The sequence below is a fragment of the Bombina bombina genome, chromosome 1, assembly GCF_027579735.1.
Source record: "Bombina bombina isolate aBomBom1 chromosome 1, aBomBom1.pri, whole genome shotgun sequence".
Classification (NCBI taxonomy): Eukaryota; Metazoa; Chordata; class Amphibia; order Anura; family Bombinatoridae; genus Bombina; species Bombina bombina.
The window spans coordinates 1,217,322,656-1,217,344,986 of NC_069499.1; the positions used below are offsets into that span (position 1 = coordinate 1,217,322,656).

The 22,331-nt window shown below is 40.5% G+C and overlaps 1 protein-coding gene across 1 annotated transcript in view; it reads right to left on the minus strand.

Annotated features, from left to right (window-relative positions):
• Positions 1-22,331, minus strand: part of SLC12A3 (solute carrier family 12 member 3) — a 311,203-nt gene that overhangs the window by 174,464 nt on the left and 114,408 nt on the right. Inside the window, exons 12-13 of the mRNA XM_053700267.1 lie at positions 20,226-20,349; positions 8,474-8,575 (exon numbers count right to left, since the gene is read on the minus strand). Of these exons, the coding sequence (XP_053556242.1) occupies positions 8,474-8,575; positions 20,226-20,349 (226 nt within the window). The remainder of the gene's footprint in view (positions 1-8,473; positions 8,576-20,225; positions 20,350-22,331) is intronic.

A 22,331-nucleotide genomic window follows, 5' to 3' on the forward strand; every position in this document is an offset into this window, starting at 1 on the left:
TGGCCATATGGTTACAACAAGAACTTGTTGGAATTAGATTGGGTACAATGGCTGTTAAAATTTCGCTTTATGCAGATGATCTGCTCATTTTCTTAGAAGATTCATCTAAATCTATCCCGAGAATCCTACATATCCTAGCGTTTTTCAGCTCTTTTTCCGGATACAAGATCAATTTTCAAAAAAGTTAACTTTTATGGATTCCAAAACTTAAGGAGAGCTACATTGATCATCAGTTTAAAAATATTAAATATCTAGGTATTACACTTCATAAGAACCCAAGAATGTGGTATAAATTACATTTTTCACCAGTGTTTGAAAAAGCTATTTTAGATCTTAAAAATTGGGCCACATTCCCTGTATCCCTGCTAGCTCGTATCAACCTAATCAAAACAATTTTATTTCCATGTATACTCTATTTACTTCAAAATTTGCCTTTATTTATTCCTAATAAAGAGGTCAGTAAGTTTTACTCTGCATGTTCTCATTTTTTGTGGAAAGGACGTAGGGCACATATCTCAATAGCAAAACTTTCTCAAAAAAAGACGAAAGGTGGATTCACTTTCCCTGATATCAAATTATATTATCTGTCTTCTTTAGCTAAAATAGCATTGGACTGGCTCACATAATTAAATAAAATTTCTTCAATAGAGATGGAAAGTTCCCTTATATCTCCCTTTTCCTTAAAAGCTATTCTACACTGCGCAGTTACAAAACTCCCTATAAATATATTCAACTTATTATTATTTAAAAATATTATTATTGCTTGGCAAAAAATCTGTAATATACTAGATATAGATTATAGATCTTTGTTTTTTTTTACCGATCCAAGGAAATCCAGAGTTTATACCTGGTATGCACTGTTCAGTATATCAGATATGCGCACAAAAAGGACTTAAATATATCCATCAAATATTCTCTTCTTCGGGACAAATTCTTCCTTTTAATAATTTAATAAATAGCTATGAACTTCCCAGACATAGTTTAGTTGGGTATTTTCAAGTATGTCATTATATTAAATCCCGAGATTGGAGCTATGATGGTTATCAGTGGCCTGAGATAAATGAGTGTATTAAAAAGTTTGCTGCAGGCAAATTTACAATCTCTCTTTTATACAATATTATGTTGGCGAAACAGGGACAAATGCTTTTTTACAAATTGGTCACTTTTTGGTCACAGTATTTTCTGGGTGCTGAGTTTCCCTATATTAATTACAGTTTTGCTGTACTAGAAAAACTAAATATACCAGTTAGTTGGAAAGAATCACATACTAAGTTATTACAGAACGCATATCTAACCCCTTTTAGATTATCTAAATTTTTCTTAGCCACCAAGCAATATTGCCCTAAATGTCACCTGGAAAACGTAGATATCTTACATATGTTTATTTCCTGTCCAAAATATTTCAATTCTGGGGCAAAATTAACCATTGGTATGGAAAGCCCTATCAAGATAGTTTTAAAATTGAAGCCCACCATGTTATTTTTTTTATCCACTCTAATTTAGTAAGGGTCAAGCCGAACAATATTAGATTATTCAATACTATAATCTTGGTGACCAGACTTTTGATCCTGAAAAATTGGAAGAACTCGATTCCTTTGAGATTTTCCGATTTTCGTGAGTTGGTTCTTCAACAGATAGTTTTTGAATCATATAATAACCTATTTTACTTTAAAGACAGTGCTGAAGAATTCTTCAAAACATGGAGCCTGTTAATTATTCTATATCCTCATAAAATACAGGAACAAATACTGGCCCCTTTGGGTTATTCAGAAGAATATCGTAAGTTTTTTGGGAAAAACCTATAAGAAATTAAAGCTTTGGGTCTGATAAGGATCTTGTTTGGCTCCTTACAACTACTAAGATCAGGGTTAAGGGATGGGGAATAGAGAAAACATAATTTATGTTTACCTGATAAATTTATTTCTCTTGTGGTGTATCCAGTCCACGGATCATCCATTACTTGTGGGATATTCTCCTTCCCAACAGGAAGTTGCAAGAGGATCACCCACAGCAGAGCTGCTATATAGCTCCTCCCCTAACTGCCATATACAGTCATTCGACCGAAATTAGCCGAGAAAGGAGAAACCATAGGGTGCAGTGGTGACTGTAGTTTAAAATTTAGACCTGCCTTAAAAGGACAGGGCGGGCCGTGGACTGGATACACTACAAGAGAAATAAATTTATCAGGTAAGCATAAATTATGTTTTCTCTTGTTAGGTGTATCCAGTCCACGGATCATCAATTACTTGTGGGATACCAATACCAAAGCTAAAGTACACGGATGAAGGGAGGGACAAGGCAGGTACTTAAATGGAAGGGACCACTGCCTGTAGAACCTTTCTCCCAAAAATAGCCTCTGAAGAAGCAAAAGTATCAAATTTGTAAAATTTTGAAAAGGTATGAAGCGAAGACCAAGTCGCCGCTTTGCAAATCTGTTCAACAGAAGCCTCATTTTTAAAGGCCCAGGTGGAAGCCACAGCTCTAGTAGAATGAGCTGTAATCCTTTCAGGGGGCTGCTGTCCAGCAGTCTCATAGGCTAAGCGTATTAGGCTCCGAAGCCAAAAAGAAAGAGAGGTTGCCGAAGCCTTTTGACCTCTCCTCTGTCCAGAGTAAACAACAAACAGGGAAGATGTTTGACGAAAATCTTTAGTCGCTTGTAAGTAAAACTTTAAAGCACGGACTACGTCCAAATTATGTAAAAGACGTTCCTTCTTTGAAGAAGGATTAGGACGCAATGATGTAACAACAATCTCTTGATTGATATTCTTGTTGGAAACTACCTTAGGTAAAAACCCAGGTTTTGTACGCAGAACTACTTTATCTGTATGGAAAATCAGATAAGGAGAATCACATTGTAAAGCTGACAACTCAGAGACTCTACGAGCCGAGGAAATAGCCATCAAAAACAGAACTTTCCAAGATAAAAGTTTGATATCAATGGAATGAAGGGGTTCAAACGGAACTCCTTGAAGAACCTTAAGAACCAAGTTTAAGCTCCATGGAGGAGCAACAGGTTTAAACACAGGCTTAATTCTAACCAAAGCCTGAGAAAATGCCTGGACGTCTGGAACCTCTGCCAGACGCTTGTGCAAAAGGATAGACAGAGCAGAAATCTGTCCCTTTAAAGAACAAGCTGATAATCCTTTATCCAAAACCTCTTGGAGAAAGGACAATATCCTAGGAATCCTAACCTTACTCCATGAGTAATTCTTGGATTCACACCAATGAAGATATTTGCGCCATATCTTATGGAAGATTTTCCTGGTTACAGGCTTTCGTGCCTGCATTAAGGTATCAATGACTGACTCGGAGAAGCCACGCCTTGATAAAATCAAGCGTTCAATCTCCAGGCAGTCAGTCTCAGAGAAATTAGATTTGGATGATTGAAAGGACCTTGTAGTAGAAGGTCTTGTCTCAGAGGCAGAGGCCAAGGTGGAAAGGATGACATGTCCACCAGGTCTGCATACCAGGTCCTGCGTGGCCACGCAGGCGTGATCAAGATCACCGATGCTCTCTCCTGTTTAATTTTGGCAATCAGTCGAGGGAGCAGAGGAGACGGTGGAAACACATAAGCCAGGTTGAAGAACCACGGTGCTGCTAGAGCATCTATCAGCATCGCTTCTGGGTCCCTGGACCTGGATCCGTAACAAGGAAGCTTGGCGTTCTGGTGAGACGCCATGAGATCCAATTCTGGTGTGCCCCAACGATGAACCAATTGAGCAAACACCTCCGGATGGAGTTCCCAATCCCCCGGATGAAAAGTCTGACGACTTAGAAAATCCGCCTCCCAGTTCTCTACACCTGGGATTTGAATCACTGATAGATGGCAAGAGGGAGTCTCTGCCCAGCGAATTATCTTGGAGACTTCTAACATCGCTAGGGAGCTCCTGGTCCCCCCTTGATGGTTGATGTAAGCCACAGTCGTGATGTTGTCCGACTGAAATCTGATGAACCTCAAGGTTGCTAACTGAGGCCAAGCTAGAAGAGCATTGAATATTGCTCTTAACTCCAGAATATTTATTGGGAGCAGTTTCTCCTCCTGAGTCCACAATCCCTGAGCCTTCAGGGAATTCCAGACTGCACCCCAACCTAGAAGGCTGGCATCTGTTGTTACAATTGTCCAATCTGGCCTGAGAAAGGTCATACCTTTGGACAGATGGACCCGAGATAGCCACCAGAGAAGAGAATCTCTGGTCTCTTGATCCAGATTTAGCAGAGGGGACAAATCTGTGTAATCCCCATTCCACTGACTGAGCATGCATAATTGCAGCGGTCTGAGATGTAGGCGCGCAAATGGCACTATGTCCATCGCCGCTACCATTAAGCCGATCACTTCCATGCACTGAGCCACCGAAGGGCGCGGAATGTAGTGAAGAACACGGCAGGAATTTAGAAGCTTTGATAACCTGGACTCCGTCAGGTAAATTTTCATTTCTACAGAATCTATCAGAGTTCCTAGGAAGGTCACCCTTGTGAGGGGTGATAGAGAACTCTTTCCCTCGTTCACTTTCCACCCATGCGACCTCAGAAATGCCAACACTATGTCCGTATGAGATTTGGCAATTTGAATGTTTGTCGTCTAGATAAGGGGCCACTGCTATGCCCCGTGGTCTTAGGACCGCCAGAAGAGACCCCAGAACCTTTGTAAAAATTCTTGGGGCTGTAGCTAACCCGAAGGGAAGAGCCACAAACTGGTAATGCCTGTCTAGAAAGGCAAACCTTAGGAACCGATGATGATCTTTGTGAATCGGTATGTGAAGGTAAGCATCCTTCAAATCCACTGTGGTCATGTACTGACCCTCCTGGATCATAGGTAGGATTGTCTGAATAGTTTCCATTTTGAACAATGGAACTCTGAGGAATTTGTTTAAGATCTTTAGATCCAAAATTGGTCTGAAGGTTCCCTCTTTTTTGGGAACCACAAACAGATTTGAATAAAATCCCTGTCCTTGTTCCATCTGTGGAACTGGATGGATCACTCCCATTATTAGGAAGTCTTGCACACAGCGTAAGAATGCCTCTTTCTTTATCTGGTTTACAGATAATCTCGAAAGGTGAAATCTCCCTTGTGGGGGGGAAGCTTTGAAGTCCAGAAGATATCCCTGAGATATGATCTCCAACGCCCAGGGATCCTGAACATCTCTTGCCCACGCCTGGGCGAAGAGAGAAAGTCTGCCCCCTACTAGATCCGTTGCCGGATAGGGGGCCGTTCCTTCATGCTGTTTTAGAGGCAGCAGAAGGCTTTCTGGCCTGCTTGCCTTTGCTCCAGGCCTGGTTAGATTTCCAGGCCGGCTTGGATTGCGCAAAAGTTTCCTCTTGTTTTGTAGCAGAGGAAGTTGATGCTGCACCTGCCTTGAAGTTTCGAAAGGCACGAAAATTAGACTGTTTGGCCCTTGATTTGGCCCTGTCCTGAGGAAGGGTATGACCCTTACCTCCAGTAATGTCAGCAATAATTTCATTCAAACCAGGCCCGAATAGGGTCTGCCCCTTGAAGGGAATGTTAAGTAATTTAGACTTTGAAGTCACGTCAGCTGACCAAGATTTAAGCGATAGCGCCCTACGCGCCTGGATGGCGAATCCAGAATTCTTAGCCGTTAGTTTAGTCAAATGAACAATGGCATCAGAAACAAAAGAATTAGCTAGCTTAAGTGTTCTAAGCTTGTCAAGTATTTCAGTCAATGGAGTAGCTGTCTGAAAGGCCTCTTCCAGAGACTCAAACCAGAACGCCGCAGCAGCAGTGACAGGAGCAATGCATGCAAGGGGCTGCAGGATAAAACCTTGTTGAATAAACATTTTCTTAAGGTAACCTTCTAATTTTTTATCCATTGGATCTGAAAAAGCACAACTGTCCTCGACAGGGATAGTGGTACGCTTTGCTAAAGTAGAAACTGCTCCCTCCACCTTAGGGACCATCTGCCATAAGTCCCGTGTGGTGGCGTCTATTGGAAACATTTTTCTAAAAATAGGAGGGGGGGAAATGGCACACCGGGTCTGTCCCACTCCTTAGTAATAATTTCTGTAAACCTTTTAGGTATTGGAAAAACGTCAGTACACACCGGCACCGCGTAGTATTTATCCAGTCTACACAATTTCTCTGGCACTGCAATTGTGTCACAGTCATTCAGAGCAGCTAAAACCTCTCCAAGCAACACCCGGAGGTTCTCAAGCTTAAATTTAAAAGTAGACATATCTGAATCAGGTTTCCCCGAGTCAGAGACGTCACCCACAGACTGAAGCTCTTCCTCAGCTTCTGCATATTGTGACGCAGTATCAGACATGGGCCTTAAAACATCTGCGCGCTCTGTATTATGTTTAACCCCAGAGCTATCGCGCTTTCCTCTGAATTCAGGCAGTCTGGCTAATACCGCTGACAGGGTATTATCCATGATTGCCGCCATGTCCTGCAAAGTAATCGCTATGGGCGTCTTTGATGTACTTGGCGCCATTTTAGCGTGAGTCCCTTGAGCGGGAGTCAAAGGACCCGACACGTGGGGAGAGTTAGTCGGCATAACTTCCCCCTCGTCAGAATCCTCTGGTGATAATTCTTTTAAAGATAACAGCTGATCTTTATTGTTTAAAGTGAAATCAATACATTTAGTACACATTCTCCTATGGGGTTCCACCATGGCTTTTAAACATAATGAACAAGGAGTTTCCTCTATGTCAGACATGTTTATACAGACTAGCAATGAGACTAGCAAGCTTGGAAAACACTTTAAATCAAGTTAACAAGCAATATAAAAAAAAAACGTTACTGTGCCTTTAAGAGAAACAAATTTTGCCAAAATTTGAAATAACAGTGAAAAAAGGCAGTTAAACTAACGAAATTTTTACAGTGTATGTAACAAGTTAGCAGAGCATTGCACCCACTTGCAAATGGATGATTAACCCCTTAATACAAAAAACAGATTAACAAAACGAAAAATATGTTTTTTAAACAGTCATAACAACTGCCACAGCTCCTACTTTTGAAGCCTTTTGAGCCCTTCAGAGATGTCCTATAGCATGCAGGGGACTGCTGAGGGAAGCTGAATGTCACAGTTTGTAATTTTAACTGCACCAACTGTAACTTTTATACTATAACAGTGGAAAGCCTCAGGAAACTGTTTCTAGGCAAAAATAAAGCCAGCCATGTGGAAAAAACTAGGCCCCAATAAGTTTTATCACCAAAGCATATATAAAAACGATTAAACATGCCAGCAAACGTTTTATATTGCACATTAATCAGAGTATATAACTCTGATAGCAAGCCTGATACTAGTCGCTATTAAATCACTGTATTTAGGCTTTAACTTACATTAATCCGGTATCAGCAGCATTTTCTAGCAAATTCCATCCCTAGAAAAACTTAACTGCACATACCTTATTGCAGGATACCCTGCACGCCATTCTCCCTCTGAAGTTACCTCACTCCTCAGACATATGTGAGAATAGCAGTGGATCTTAGTTACTTAAGATCATAGAAAAACGCAAGCAGATTCTTCTTCTAAATGCTGCCTGAGATAAAATAGTACACTCCGGTACCATTTAAAAACAATAAACTTTTGATTGAAGAAAAAACTAACTATATTTTACCACTTTTCTCTTACTACCTCCAGCTATGTTGAGAGCTTGCAAGAGAATGACTGGATATGGCAGTTAGGGGAGGAGCTATATAGCAGCTTCCTGTTGGGAAGGAGAATATCCCACAAGTAATGGATGATCCGTGGACTGGATACACCTAACAAGAGAAAGGGCCTATTTTTTTTTTTTTTTTAGTTATTTATTGATTTAGTATAGAAAGCTTCAACAAGTATGTTTTTTTTTCACCTCAAGGTCTACTGTGATGCTTGTTATTAACTCATAATGTTGATTACTTGTCTAGGTTCCTTTTTTTATCCACCCTAATTTAGTAAGGGTCAAGTCGAACAATATTAGATTATTGAATACTATAATCTTGGTGACCAGACTTTTGATCCTGAAAAATTGGAAGAACTCACTTCCTTTGAGATTTTCCGATTTTCGTGAGTTGGTTCTTCAACAGATAGTTTTTGAATCATATAATGCCCTATTTTACTTTAAAGACAGTGCTGAAGAATTCTTCAAAACATGGAGTCCGTTAATTATTCTATATCCTCGTAAAATACAGGAACAGTATGTTGTTGTTTTTTCACCTCAAGGTCTACTATGATGTTTGTTTCTTAACTCATAATGTTGATTACTTGTCTATGTTCCTTTTTTCAATGAGATATTGTTTTAGTATATGATACACCCTGCGAGTTGCAATGGTAAAACAAATGTGCTCAATTTATTTTTCTGTACTTGGTTGGATAATAAATAAATTCTGTGAAAAAAAAACAAAAAAAATGTGCCGAATGCAGAGAATCTCTTCAATGGAGCAATCACTGAATATGACTTCCTCTCTCCGGCTTTCTATTTCCTCAGTGAAGGACAATTTAAAAATGTCAAAGTCTTACTAGGTTCTAGAACTCACCTGGAGAGTTGGTAATGGATGCATGAAAACAGCTAAAATTAATCAGTGCGTAGGAACACAGGAAGAAATTAGAGATGATTGGAGCAATGGTGTTTAACTCGCCTGCAATGATAAGCAGTCACATGTCAGATTCCACTCATTATATAATATTAATGAGAGAGTAACTATGGGCATGTGATATCATATGTGCAACTTATGTAATATTATTTTATAGACTAATTAGCAATGAGAGGGAGTGGGACAAAGTCTGCTATTATGCCCACTCCTGCTTATGATAGTTTATAGAAGACACAAATAATAAACATAAAGATAGATGTTGAAATGTTCTGCTATTTTGTCACAAGTAAATATTATTTCCTGTTCTCATTACCAGCTTACCTGGCAATCCCTTATCATTTCCATGTTCAGCATGAATCCCATTTCCATCCCAAATTCCTCCCTTAATTATCATTATTTATTTGCCCCCACCCACCTTCTTGTCCCCTCCTTCAAACACTGCACCTAAATTCTCCACCTTTAAAACCACCAATGTCTCTACAGTTGGAATAATAACATAATTTATGTAAGAACTTACCTAATAAATTCATTTCTTTCATATTAGCAAGAGTCCATGAGCTAGTGACGTATGGGATATACATTCCTACCAGGAGGGGCAAAGTTTCCCAAACCTCAAAAATGCCTATAAATACACCCCTCACCACACCCACAAATCAGTTTAACGAATAGCCAAGAAGTGGGGTGATAAGAAAAAAGTGCGAAAGCATAAAAAATAAGGAATTGGAATAATTGTGCTTTATACAAAAAAATCATAACCACCACAAAAAAGGGTGGGCCTCATGGACTCTTGCTAATATGAAAGAAATGAATTTATCAGGTAAGTTCTTACATAAATTATGTTTTCTTTCATGTAATTAGCAAGAGTCCATGAGCTAGTGACGTATGGGATAATAAATACCCAAGATGTGGAACTTCCACGCAAGAGTCACTAGAGAGGGAGGGATAAAATAAAGACAGCCAGTTCCGCTGAAAAATAATCCACACCCCAAAATAAAGTTTAAATCTTATAATGAAAAAAACTGAAATTATAAGCAGAAGAATCAAACTGAAACAGCTGCCTGAAGTACTTTTCTACCAAAAACTGCTTCAGAAGAAGAAAACACATCAAAATGGTAGAATTTAGTAAAAATATGCAAAGAGACCAAGTTGCTGCTTTGCAAATCTGATCAACCGAAGCTTCATTCCTAAACGCCCAGGAAGTAGAAACTGACCTAGTAGAATGAGCTGTAATCCTTTGAGGCGGAGTTTTACCCGACTCGACATAAGCATGATGAATCAAAGATTTTAACCAAGACGCCAAAGAAAAGGCAGAGGCCTTCTGACCTTTCCTGGAACCGGAAAAGATAACAAATAGACTAGAAGTCTTTCGGAAATCTTTAGTAGCTTCAACATAATATTTCAAAGCTCTAACTACATCCAAAGAATGTAACAATCTTTCCTTAGAATTCTTAGGATTAGGACACAATGAAGGAACCACAATTTCTCTACTAATGTTGTTAGAATTCACAACTTTAGGTAAAAATTTAAATGAAGTCCGCAACACCGCCTTATCCTGATGAAAAATCAGAAAAGGAGATTCACAAGAAAGAGCAGATAACTCAGAAACTCTTCTAGCAGAAGAGATGGCCAAAAGGAACAACACTTTCCAAGAAAGTAATTTAATATCCAGAGAATGCATAGGTTCAAACGGAGGAGCTTGTAAAGCCCCCAGAACCAAATTCAAACTCCAAGGAGGAGAGATTGACTTAATGACAGGTTTTATACGAACCAAAGCCTGTACAAAACAATGAATATCAGGAAGATTAGCAATCTTTCTGTGAAACAGCACAGAAAGAGCAGAAATTTGTCCTTTCAAGGAACTTGCAGACAAACCTTTATCCAGACCATCCTGAAGAAACTGTAAAATTCTAGGAATTCTAAAAGAATGCCAGGAAAATTGATGAGAAGAACACCAAGAAATGTAAGTCTTCCAGACTCGATAATATATCTTCCTAGACACAGATTTACGAGCCTGTAACATAGTATTAATTACAGAGTCAGAGAAACCTCTATGACTGAGAATCAAGCGTTCAATCTCCATACCTTCAAATTTAATAATTTGAGATCCTGATGGAAAAAGGACCTTGAGAAAGAAGGTCTGGTCTTAACGGAAGAGTCCAAGGTTGGCAAGTAGCCATCCGAACAAGATCCGCATACCAAAACCTGTGAGGCCATGCTGGAGCCACCAGCAGAACAAACGAAAGCTCTTTTAGAATCTTGGAGATCACTCTTGGAAGAAGAACTAGAGGCAGAAAGATATAGGCAGGATGATACTTCCAAGGAAGTGACAATGCATCCACTGCCTCCGCCTGAGGATCCCTGGATCTGGACAGATACCTGGGAAGTTTCTTGTTTAGATGAGAGGCCATCAGATCTATTTCTGGAAGTCCCCAGATTTGAACAATCTGAAGAAATACCTCTGGGTGAAGAGACCATTCGCCCGGATGTAACGTCTGGCGACTGAGATAATCCGCTTCCCAATTGTCTATACCTGGGATGTGAAGCGCAGAAATTAGACAGGAGCTGGATTCCGTCCATACAAGTATCCGAGATACTTCTTTCATAGCCAGAGGACTGTGAGTCCCCCCTTGATGATTGACATATGCCACGGTTGTGACATTGTCCGTCTGAAAACAAATGAACGATTCTCTCTTCAGAAGAGGCCACGACTGAAGAGCTCTGAAAATCCCACGAGTTCCAAAATGTTGATTGGTAATCTCGCCTCCTGAGATTCCCAAACCCCCTGCGCTGTCAGAGACCCCCATACAGCTCCCCAACCTGTCAGACTCGCATCTGTTGAGATCACAGTCCAGGTTGGAAGAACAAAAGAAGCCCCTTGAACTAAACGATGGTGATCTGTCCACCACGTCAGAGAGTGTCGTACAATCGGATTTAAAGATATTAACTGTGATATCTTTGTATAATCCCTGCACCACTGGTTCAGCATACAAAGCTGAAGAGGTCGCATGTGAAAACGAGCAAAGGGGATTGCGTCTGATGCAGCAGTCATAAGACCTAGAATTTCCATGCATAATGAGGGCCGCACCTTCATGTGGAATTGGGAGCTGACTTTGGCTTTCTGAAAGGCTTGGATTTATTCCAGACTGGAGATGGTTTCCAAACAGAAACCGTTCCTTTAGGGGAAGGATCAGGCTTCTGTTCCTTATTCTGACGAAAGGAACGAAAACGATTAGCAGCCCTATATTTACCTTTAGATTTTTTATCCTGAGGTAAAAAAGTTCCTTTCCCCCCAGTAACAGTTGAAATAATAGAATCCAACTGGGAACCAAACAATTTATTACCTTGGAAAGAAAGGGAAAGCAAAGTTGACTTAGAAGACATATCTGCATTCCAAGTTTTAAGCCATAAAGCTCTTCTAGCTAAAATAGCTAAAGACATATACCTGACATCAACTCTAATGATATCAAAGATGGCATCACAAATAAAGTTATTAGCATGTTGAAGAAGATTAACAATGCTATGAGTATAATGATCTGACACTTGTTGTGCCAAAGCCTCCAACCAAAAAGTGGAAGCTGCCGCAACATCAGCCAAAGAAATAGCAGGCCTAAGAAGATTACCTGAACATAAATAAGCTTTCCTTAGAAAGGATTCAATCTTCCTATCTAAAGGATCCTTAAAGGAAGTACTATCTGCCGTAGGAATAGTAGTACGTTTAGCGAGAGTAGAGAAAGCAACCAAACAATTTATTACCTTGGAAAGAAAGGGAAAGCAAAGTTGACTTAGAAGACATATCTGCATTCCAAGTTTTAAGCCATAAAGCTCTTCTAGCTAAAATAGCTAAAGACATATACCTGACATCAACTCTAATGATATCAAAGATGGCATCACAAATAAAGTTATTAGCATGTTGAAGAAGATTAACAATGCTATGAGTATAATGATCTGACACTTGTTGTGCCAAAGCCTCCAACCAAAAAGTGGAAGCTGCCGCAACATCAGCCAAAGAAATAGCAGGCCTAAGAAGATTACCTGAACATAAATAAGCTTTCCTTAGAAAGGATTCAATCTTCCTATCTAAAGGATCCTTAAAGGAAGTACTATCTGCCGTAGGAATAGTAGTACGTTTAGCGAGAGTAGAGAAAGCCCCATCAACTTTAGGGATTTTGTCCCAAAACTCTAATCTGTCAGATGGCACAGGATACAATTTATTAAACCTTTTAGAAGGAGTAAATGAATTACCCAGATTATTCCATTCCCTAGAAATTACTTCAGAAATAGCATCAGGGACAGGAAAAACTTTCGGAATAACTGTAGGAGGTTTAAAAACCGAATTTAAACGCTTAGTAGATTTAGTATCAAGAGGACTAGATTCCTCCATCTCTAATGCGATTAAAACTTCTTTAAGTAAAGAACGAATAAATTCCATTTTAAATAAATATGAAGATTTATCAGTGTCAATATCTGAGACAGAATCCTCTGAACCAGAAAAATCCTCATCAGAAACAGACAAATCAGAATGATGATGTTCATTTAAAAATTCATCTGAAAAATGTGAAGTTTTGAAAGACCTTTTACGTTTACTGGAAGGAGGAATAACAGACATAGCCTTCCTAATAGATTTAGAAACAAAATCTTTTATATTAACAGGAACATCCGGAGTATTAGATGTTGATGGAACAGCAACAGGTAATAGAATATTACTAATGGAAATACTATCTGCATTAGCAAGCTTATCATGACATTCATCACAAACTACAGCCGGAGGAACAGTTACCACAAGTTTACAGCAAATACACTTAACTTTGGTAGAACCAGCATCAGGCAGCGTTTTTCCAGAAGTAGCTTCTGATCCAGGGTCAATCTGGGACATCTTGCAATATGTAAGAGAAAAAACAACATATAAAGCAAAATCTATCAAATTCCTTAAAAGACAGTTTCAGGAATGGGAAAAACATAATTTATGCTTACCTGATAAATTCCTTTCTTCTGTAGTGTGATCAGTCCACGGGTCATCATTACTTCTGGGATATTACTCCTCCCCAACAGGAAGTGCAAGAGGATTCACCCAATAGAGTTGCATATAGCCCCTCCCCTCTACGTCACCCCCAGTCATTCGACCAAGGACCAACGAGAAAGGAGGAACCAAGGGTGTAGTGGTGACTGGAGTATAATTTAAAAATAATTACCTGCCTTAAAAAACAGGGCGGGCCGTGGACTGATCACACAACAGAAGAAAGGAATTTATCAGGTAAGCATAAATTATGTTTTCTTCTGTTAAGTGTGATCAGTCCACGGGTCATCATTACTTCTGGGATACCAATACCAAAGCAAAAGTACACGGATGACGGGAGGGATAGGCAGGCTCTTTTATACAGAAGGAACCACTGCCTGAAGAACCTTTCTCCCAAAAATAGCCTCCGAGGAAGCAAATGTGTCAAATTTGTAAAATTTGGAAAAAGTATGAAGCGAAGACCAAGTTGCAGCCTTGCAAATCTGTTCAACAGAGGCCTCATTCTTAAAGGCCCAAGTGGAAGCCACAGCTCTAGTGGAATGAGCTGTAATTCTTTCAGGAGGTTGCTGTCCAGCAGTCTCATAGGCTAAACGTATTATGCTACGAAGCCAAAAAGAGAGAGAGGTAGCAGAAGCTTTTTGACCTCTCCTCTGACCAGAGTAAACGACAAACAGGGAAGACGTCTGTCGAAATTCTTTAGTTGCCTGTAAGTAAAATTTTAGGGCACGAACTACATCCAGATTGTGCAGAAGACGTTCCTTCTTTGAAGAAGGATTTGGACACAAAGATGGAACAACAATCTCTTGATTGATATTCCTGTTAGTGACTACCTTGGGTAAGAACCCAGGTTTAGTACGCAGAACTACCTTATCCGAATGAAAAATCAAATAAGGAGAATCACAATGTAAGGCTGATAATTCAGAGACTCTTCGAGCCGATGAAATAGCCATTAAAAATAGAACTTTCCAAGATAACAACTTTATATCAATGGAATGGAGGGGTTCAAACGGAACGCCCTGTAAAACGTTAAGAACAAGATTTAAACTCCATGGTGGAGCAACAGTCTTAAACACAGGCTTAATCCTCGCTAAAGCCTGACAAAAAGCCTGAACGTCTGGCACTTCTGACAGACGTTTGTGTAACAGAATAGACAGAGCTGAGATCTGTCCCTTTAATGAACTAGCAGATAAACCCTTTTCTAAACCTTCTTGTAGAAAAGACAATATCCTAGGAATCCTAACCTTACTCCAAGAGTAACCTTTGGATTCACACCAATATAGGTATTTACGCCATATTTTATGGTAAATCTTTCTGGTAACAGGCTTCCTGGCCTGTATTAAGGTGTCAATAACTGACTCAGAAAAACCACGTCTTGATAAAATCAAACGTTCAATTTCCAAGCAGTCAGCTTCAGAGAAGTTAGATTTTGATGTTTGAAAGGACCCTGTATCAGGAGGTCCTGTTTCAGAGGTAGAGACCAAGGTGGACAGGATGACATGTCCACCAGGTCTGCATACCAAGTCCTGCGTGGCCATGCAGGTGCTATCAGAATCACTGATGCTCTCTCCTGTTTGATTCTGGCAATCAATCGAGGAAGCATCGGGAAGGGTGGAAACACATAAGCCATCCTGAAGTCCCAAGGTGCCGTCAGGGCATCTATTAGGACTGCTCCTGGATCCCTGGATCTGGACCCGTACCGAGGAAGCTTGGCGTTCTGTCGAGACGCCATGAGATCTATCTCTGGCTTGCCCCAACGTCGAAGTATTTGGGCAAAGACCTCCGGATGAAGTTCCCATTCCCCCGGATGAAAAGTCTGACGACTTAAGAAATCCGCCTCCCAATTCTCCACTCCCGGGATGTGGATTGCTGACAGGTGGCAAGAGTGAGACTCTGCCCAGCGAATTATCTTTGATACTTCCATCATTGCTAGGGAGCTCCTTGTCCCTCCCTGATGGTTGATGTAAGCTACAGTCGTGATGTTGTCCGACTGAAACCTGATGAACCCCCGAGTTGTCAACTGGGGCCAAGCCAGGAGGGCATTGAGAACTGCTCTCAATTCCAGAATGTTTATTGGCAGGAGACTCTCCTCCTGACTCCATTGTCCCTGAGCCTTCAGAGAATTCCAGACGGCACCCCAACCTAGAAGGCTGGCGTCTGTTGTTACAATTGTCCAGTCTGGTCTGCTGAATGGCATCCCCCTGGACAGATGTGGCCGAGAAAGCCACCATAGAAGAGAATTTCTGGTCTCTTGATCCAGGTTCAGAGAAGGGGACAAGTCTGAGTAATCCCCATTCCACTGACTTAGCATGCACAATTGCAGTGGTCTGAGGTGTAAGCGAGCAAATGGCACTATGTCCATTGCTGCTACCATTAGGCCGATTACCTCCATGCATTGAGCCACCGATGGGTGTTGAATGGAATGAAGGGTGCGGCAAGCACTTTGAAGTCTTGTTAACCTGTCTTCTGTCAGGTAAATCTTCATTTCTACAGAATCTATAAGAGTCCCCAGGAAGGGAACTCTTGTAAGTGGAACGAGTGAACTTTTCTTTTCGTTCACCTTCCATCCATGTGACCTTAGAAATGCCAGTACTAACTCTGTATGAGACTTGGCAGTTTGAAAGCTTGAAGCTTGTATCAGAATGTCGTCTAGGTAAGGAGCTACCGAAATTCCCCGCGGTCTTAGTACCGCCAGGAGAGCACCAAGAACCTTTGTGAAGATTCTGGGAGCTGTAGCCAATCCGAATGGAAGAGCCACAAACTGGTAATGCCTGTCTAGAAAGGCAAACCTTAGATACCGGTAATGATCTTTGTGAATCGGTATGTGAAGGTAAGCGTCCTTTAAGTCCACTGTGGTCATGTACTGACCTTCTTGGATCATGGGTAAAATTGTCCGGATAGTCTCCATTTTGAATGATGGAACTCTTAGGAATTTGTTTAGGATCTTTAAATCCAGGATTGGTCTGAAAGTTCCCTCTTTTTTGGGAACCACAAACAGATTTGAGTAAAACCCTTGTCCCTGTTCCGACCGTGGAACTGGATGGATTACTCCCATTAACAATAGATCTTGTATGCAGCGTAGAAACGCTTCTTTCTTTGTTTGGTTTGTCGACAACCTTGACAGATGAAATCTCTCTCTTGGAGGAGAGTGTTTGAAGTCCAGAAGGTATCCCTGAGATATTATCTCTAGCGTCCAGGGATCCTGGACATCTCTTGCCCAAGCCTGGGCGAAGAGAGAAAGTCTGCCCCCCACTAGATCCGATCCCGGATCGGGGGCCCTCAATTCATGCTGTTTTAGTGGCAGCTGCAGGCTTCCTGGCCTGCTTGCCCTTGTTCCAGGACTGGTTAGGTCTCCAGCCTTGTCTGTAGCGAGCACCAGATCCTTCTTGTTTTGGAGTAGTGGAAGATGATGCTGCTCCTGCTTTGAAATTCCGAAAGGAACGAAAATTAGACTGTCTAGCCTTAGGTTTGGCTTTGTCTTGAGGTAGGGCGTGGCCCTTACCTCCTGTAATGTCAGCGATAATTTCTTTCAAACCAGGCCCAAATAAGGTCTGTCCCTTGAAAGGTATATTAAGTAATTTGGACTTAGAAGTTACATCAGCTGACCAGGATTTTAGCCACAGTGCTCTGCGCGCTTGAATGGCGAATCCGGAATTCTTAGCCGTAAGTTTAATTAAATGTACTACGGCTTCCGAAATGAATGAATTAGATAGCTTAAGTACTCTAAGCCTGTCTGAAATGTCGTCCAGCGTAGCTGAACCAAGATTCTCTTCTAGAGACTCAATCCAGAATGCCGCTGCAGCCGTGATCGGCGCAATGCATGCAAGGGGTTGCAATATAAAACCTTGTTGAACAAACATTTTCTTAAGGTAACCCTCTAATTTTTTATCCATTGGATCTGAAAAGGCACAGCTATCCTCTACCGGGATAGTGGTACATTTAGCTAAAGTAGAAACTGCTCCCTCCACCTTAGGGACCGTTTGCCATAAATCCCGTGTGGTGGTGTCTATTGGAAACATCTTTCTAAATATTGGAGGGGGTGAGAACGGCACACCGGGTCTATCCCACTCCTTAGTAATAATTTCAGTTAGTCTTTTAGGTATAGGAAAAACGTCAGTACTTGTTGGTACAGCAAAATATTTATCCAACCTACACATTTTCTCGGGTATTGCAACTGTGTTACAATCATTCAGGGCCGCTAACACCTCCCCTAGTAAAACACGGAGGTTTTCCAGCTTAAATTTAAAATTTGAAATATCTGAATCCAATCTGTTTGGATCAGAACCGTCAGCCGCAGAATGAAGCTCTCCGTCCTCATGTTCTGCAAGTTGTGACGCAGTATCTGACATGGCCCTAACATTATCAGCGCACTCTGTTCTCACTCCAGAGTGATCACGCTTGCCCCTTAGTTCTGGTAATTTAGCCAAAACCTCAGTCATAACAGTAGCCATATCTTGTAATGTTATTTGTAATGGCCGCCCAGATGTACTTGGCGTCGCCATATCGCGCACGTCCCGAGCGGGAGATGCAGGTACTGTCACGTGAGGCGAGTTAGTCGGCATAACTCTCCCCTCGTTGTTTGGTGAAATTTGTTCAATTTGTACAGATTGACTTTTATTTAATGTAGCATCAATACAGTTAGTACATAAATTTCTATTGGGCTCCACCTTGGCTTTAGTACAAATAGTACAGGTCTCATCTTCTGAATCAGACATGTTTAACAAACTAGCAAATAAACTTGCAATTTGGAAATACTATACAAGTAAAATACAATGAAAAAAACGAACTGTGCTTGAAAAGCACTGAATATATATAACAGATGAAATCAATCAGCTTTGTAAAACAAAATGCAACTTAGCAAAGGCTTGTACCCAGTAGCAAGAAATAACTAACCCTGAGGCATAAAAAAGTTAAAGAATAAACGTTTTTTATCACAGTCAACTACAATCTTACAGCTCTGTTAGATTACTTCCCTCAAATTAGCTTTGAAGATCCCTGGGTTCTGTAGAGATAAACCGGAACATGCAGGAAAAAACAATGAGCTTTTGACTGAAATTTTTGATGCGTAGCAAAAGCGCCAAAAAAGGTCCCACCCCCTCACACACAACAGTGAGAGAGATTAAAAACTGTCATAATTAGATCCAGCAACTGCCAAGTGGAAAAATAGTGCCCAAACATTTTATTCACCCAGTACCTCAGAAAATGAAAACGATTTTACATTCCAGCAAAAACGTTTAACATAATTAAGAATTATTAAAAAGCCTGTTGTATTTCTATTAGGCTAAAATCTTATATACACAGTGTAATTCCAGTGAAGTACCATTCCCCAGAATACTAAAATGTAAATTATACATACATGATATAATGTCGGTATGGCAGGATTTTCTCAGCAATTCCATTGTTAGAAAATAAAAACTGCTACATACCTTTTTGCAGAATAAACTGCCCGCTGTCCCCTGATCTGAAGTTTACCTCTCCTCAGATGGCCGAGAAACAGCAATATGATCTTAACAACTCCGGCTAAAATCATAGTAAAAACTCTGGTAGATTCTTCTTCAAACTCTACCAGAGAAGGAATAACACACTCCGGTGCTATTAAAAAATAACAAACTTTTGATTGAAGAAATAAACTAAATAAAATCACCATAGTCCTCTCACACATCCTATCTAGTCGTTGGGTGCAAGAGAATGACTGGAGGTGACGTAGAGGGGAGGGGCTATATGCAACTCTGCTGGGTGAATCCTCTTGCACTTCCTGTTGGGGAGGAGTAATATCCCAGAAGTAATGATGACCCGTGGACTGATCACACTTAACAGAAGAAAAATGCCAATGAACAAGCCTCTAGCAACCAGAAGCAAATGAAAAAATGAGACTTACCCCAGGACACTCATCTACATGTAGTAGAAAGCGAAACCAGTACTGAAACGAGAATCAGTAGAGGTAATGGTATATAAGAGTATATCGTCGATCTGAAAAGGGAGGTAAGAGATGAATCTCTACGACCGATAACAGAGAACCTATGAAATAGATCCCGTAGAAGGAGACCATTGAATTCAAATAGGCAATACTCTCTTCACATCCCTCTGACATTCACTGCACACTGAGAGGAAAACCGGGCTCCAGCCTGCTGCAAAGCGCATATCAACGTAGAATCTAGCACAAACTTACTTCACCACCTCCACGGGAGGCAAAGTTTGTAAAACTGATTTGTGGGTGTGGTGAGGGGTGTATTTATAGGCATTTTTGAGGTTTGGGAAACTTTGCCCCTCCTGGTAGGAATGTATATCCCATATGTCACTAGCTCATGGACTCTTGCTAATTACATGAAAGAAATTGTCAAATCACTCTATATAGACTCATCAACGTTTACCAAACAAAGAAATGGCTGAATTCCTCTGGGAAGTACAATTGAATGTAGAAAGCGTATGTCTTTCTGCTCCTTCATCAAATCCTGATCGGTAATATTATGTGACCATTAAATGTGTAATACTAATTTCTATCATTAGAACTAGTGATCACAAAATATTTGTTGAAAATGACTCAGGTATTCACAAACACATACATATGGTACGGCAAGGTGAATCATTATAGAATACAGAAGACTATATTCAAAACAAGAAGAAATATTTTAATGTTTTTTTGGTTTGGAAAACGTTTCTTCAGTTACAAGTGTATTCACGTACCAATGAGAATGAAGGCAGATGCAATCAGGAATGTTAATATGTATCCACGAATAGGCTCATTGTTCTTCCCATAGCCTTTCCCAAAGAAACCAATTAATGGGTAGAGGTTATCCTTACAGAGGCACTGTGGACAAAGACACAACAGTTATTTTACAAATGCAGAAAGTGATTAGTGATAACGAGGAAATCACAGACAGCTCTTCTATAAATAGACAGGGAGATAAAAAGAAAAACCCTTGCAGATATAAAAATGTGTGCAAACAAATATGTGGGCAGCAGTGTTACAACAACCTTTGTAACAATGTTATATATTGTTGCTCACACTTCTGCCATATAGTGTCCGAGATGTGTGTACTCCTGAGCCTACCTAGGTACAGTCAACTAATGTTTGTTTGTTTTTTAAAAATTGCATAGATAATCCCTTTATTACCCATTCCCCAGTTTTGCACAGCCAGCATGGTTATATTAATATATTTTTTACCTCTGTGATTACCTTTTTTTAAGCCTCTTTTGAAAGCCCCCTGATTACATGGCTATTTATTTATTATTAATTGACTTGCATTTTAGCCAATTAGTGCAGTGTCATCCACAACACATCGGCGTGAGCATAATGTTATCTATATGACCCACATGAACTAGCAGTCTCCTGTTGTGAAAAGCTAATAAAAAAGCATGTGATAAGAGGCTGTCTTGTGGTTTAGAAACAGGCAGAAATGTTGATGTTTTAAATGTTATAAAGTATATTAATATATCAAAGTTGGTTGTGCAAAGCTGGGTAATGGGTAAAAAAAGGCGTTATCTATCTTTTTAAACAATAACAATTTTGGTGTTGACTGTCCCTCTAACCTTGTTTAATACTAAAAAGAAAACAACACACTTAGAGGTCAATTTATTAAAGCCCAGGCGGTCTTGATTCGCTATAGTCAATCATGTCCGCCCTGCATCGCTAAATGCTGATGCATACGCTGTCGGAATTTAACATTGCACAAGCAGTTCTTGTGAAATGCTTGTGCAATACCGCCCCTGCACATTCTCTGCCAATTGACAGCTATCAGGGGGTGTCAATCATTCTGATCGGATCGGGATTATTCCGCCACCTAAAAGGTGTGTGCTTGATAAATTTACCACAAATTCTCATATTTTTTTAATGATAGACACATTTTATATGTCTATAAGTATTATTATTATCAGGTATTTGTAGAGCGCCAACAGATTGGGGCTGTAAACATAGGCGGTATACAAAATAACATTTATAGGGATCAAATGGGTAGAGGGCCCTGCCGAGAGTTGCACTGTTGTAGTCAGCTCTTATGAAGGCGATCTACAAACAGCTGGGCTCATAGGCTTACATGCAAGGCAGGGAGTTCCATAAGATGGGAGCCAGTCTGGAGAAGTCTTGTAAACGGGAATGTGAGGAAATAACAAGAGAGGAGGAGAGTAGGAGGTCATGAGCAGAGCGAAGGGGACGGGAAGGAGAGTATCTGGAGACAAGGTCTGAGATGTAGGGGGGAGCAGTGCAGTTGAGGGCTTTGTGTGTGAGAATAATAATTTTGTGTTTAATTCTGGAGGCAAGTGGAAGCCAGTGAAGGGATTGGCAGAGAGGTGCAGCAGATGAAGAGTAATGTGTAAGGAAGATGAGCCTGGCAGAGGCATTCATTATTGATTGTAGAAGAGCTAGGCAGCGGCTAGGTAGACCAGAGAGGACGGAGTTGCAGTAGTCAAGGCGGGAAAGGATAAGAGAGTGGATTAAAATCTTAGTTGTATCTTGTGTAAGGAAATGTCTAATCTTAGAGATGTTTTTAAGGTGGAAGCGGCAGGCTTTAGCAGGAGGGGATTAAAACCTTAGTTGTGTCTTGTGTAAGGAAATGTCTAATTTTAGAGATGTTTTTAAAGGGACACTAAACCTTTTTCTTTCCTGATTCAGATATGCCCTGACGAAGTCACGCTCTGTGACAGAAACGCGTCGGTGGGCGTGGCCTTGGTGCAACAGCGTGGTTGATTCAAACTGGTCTAACACACACAATACCTTAAGTGAATGTCAGCGGTTTTTATGTTTAATACCGCCACAGAATCTGCACTATATGTGGGAATGTCGATACATTGTTT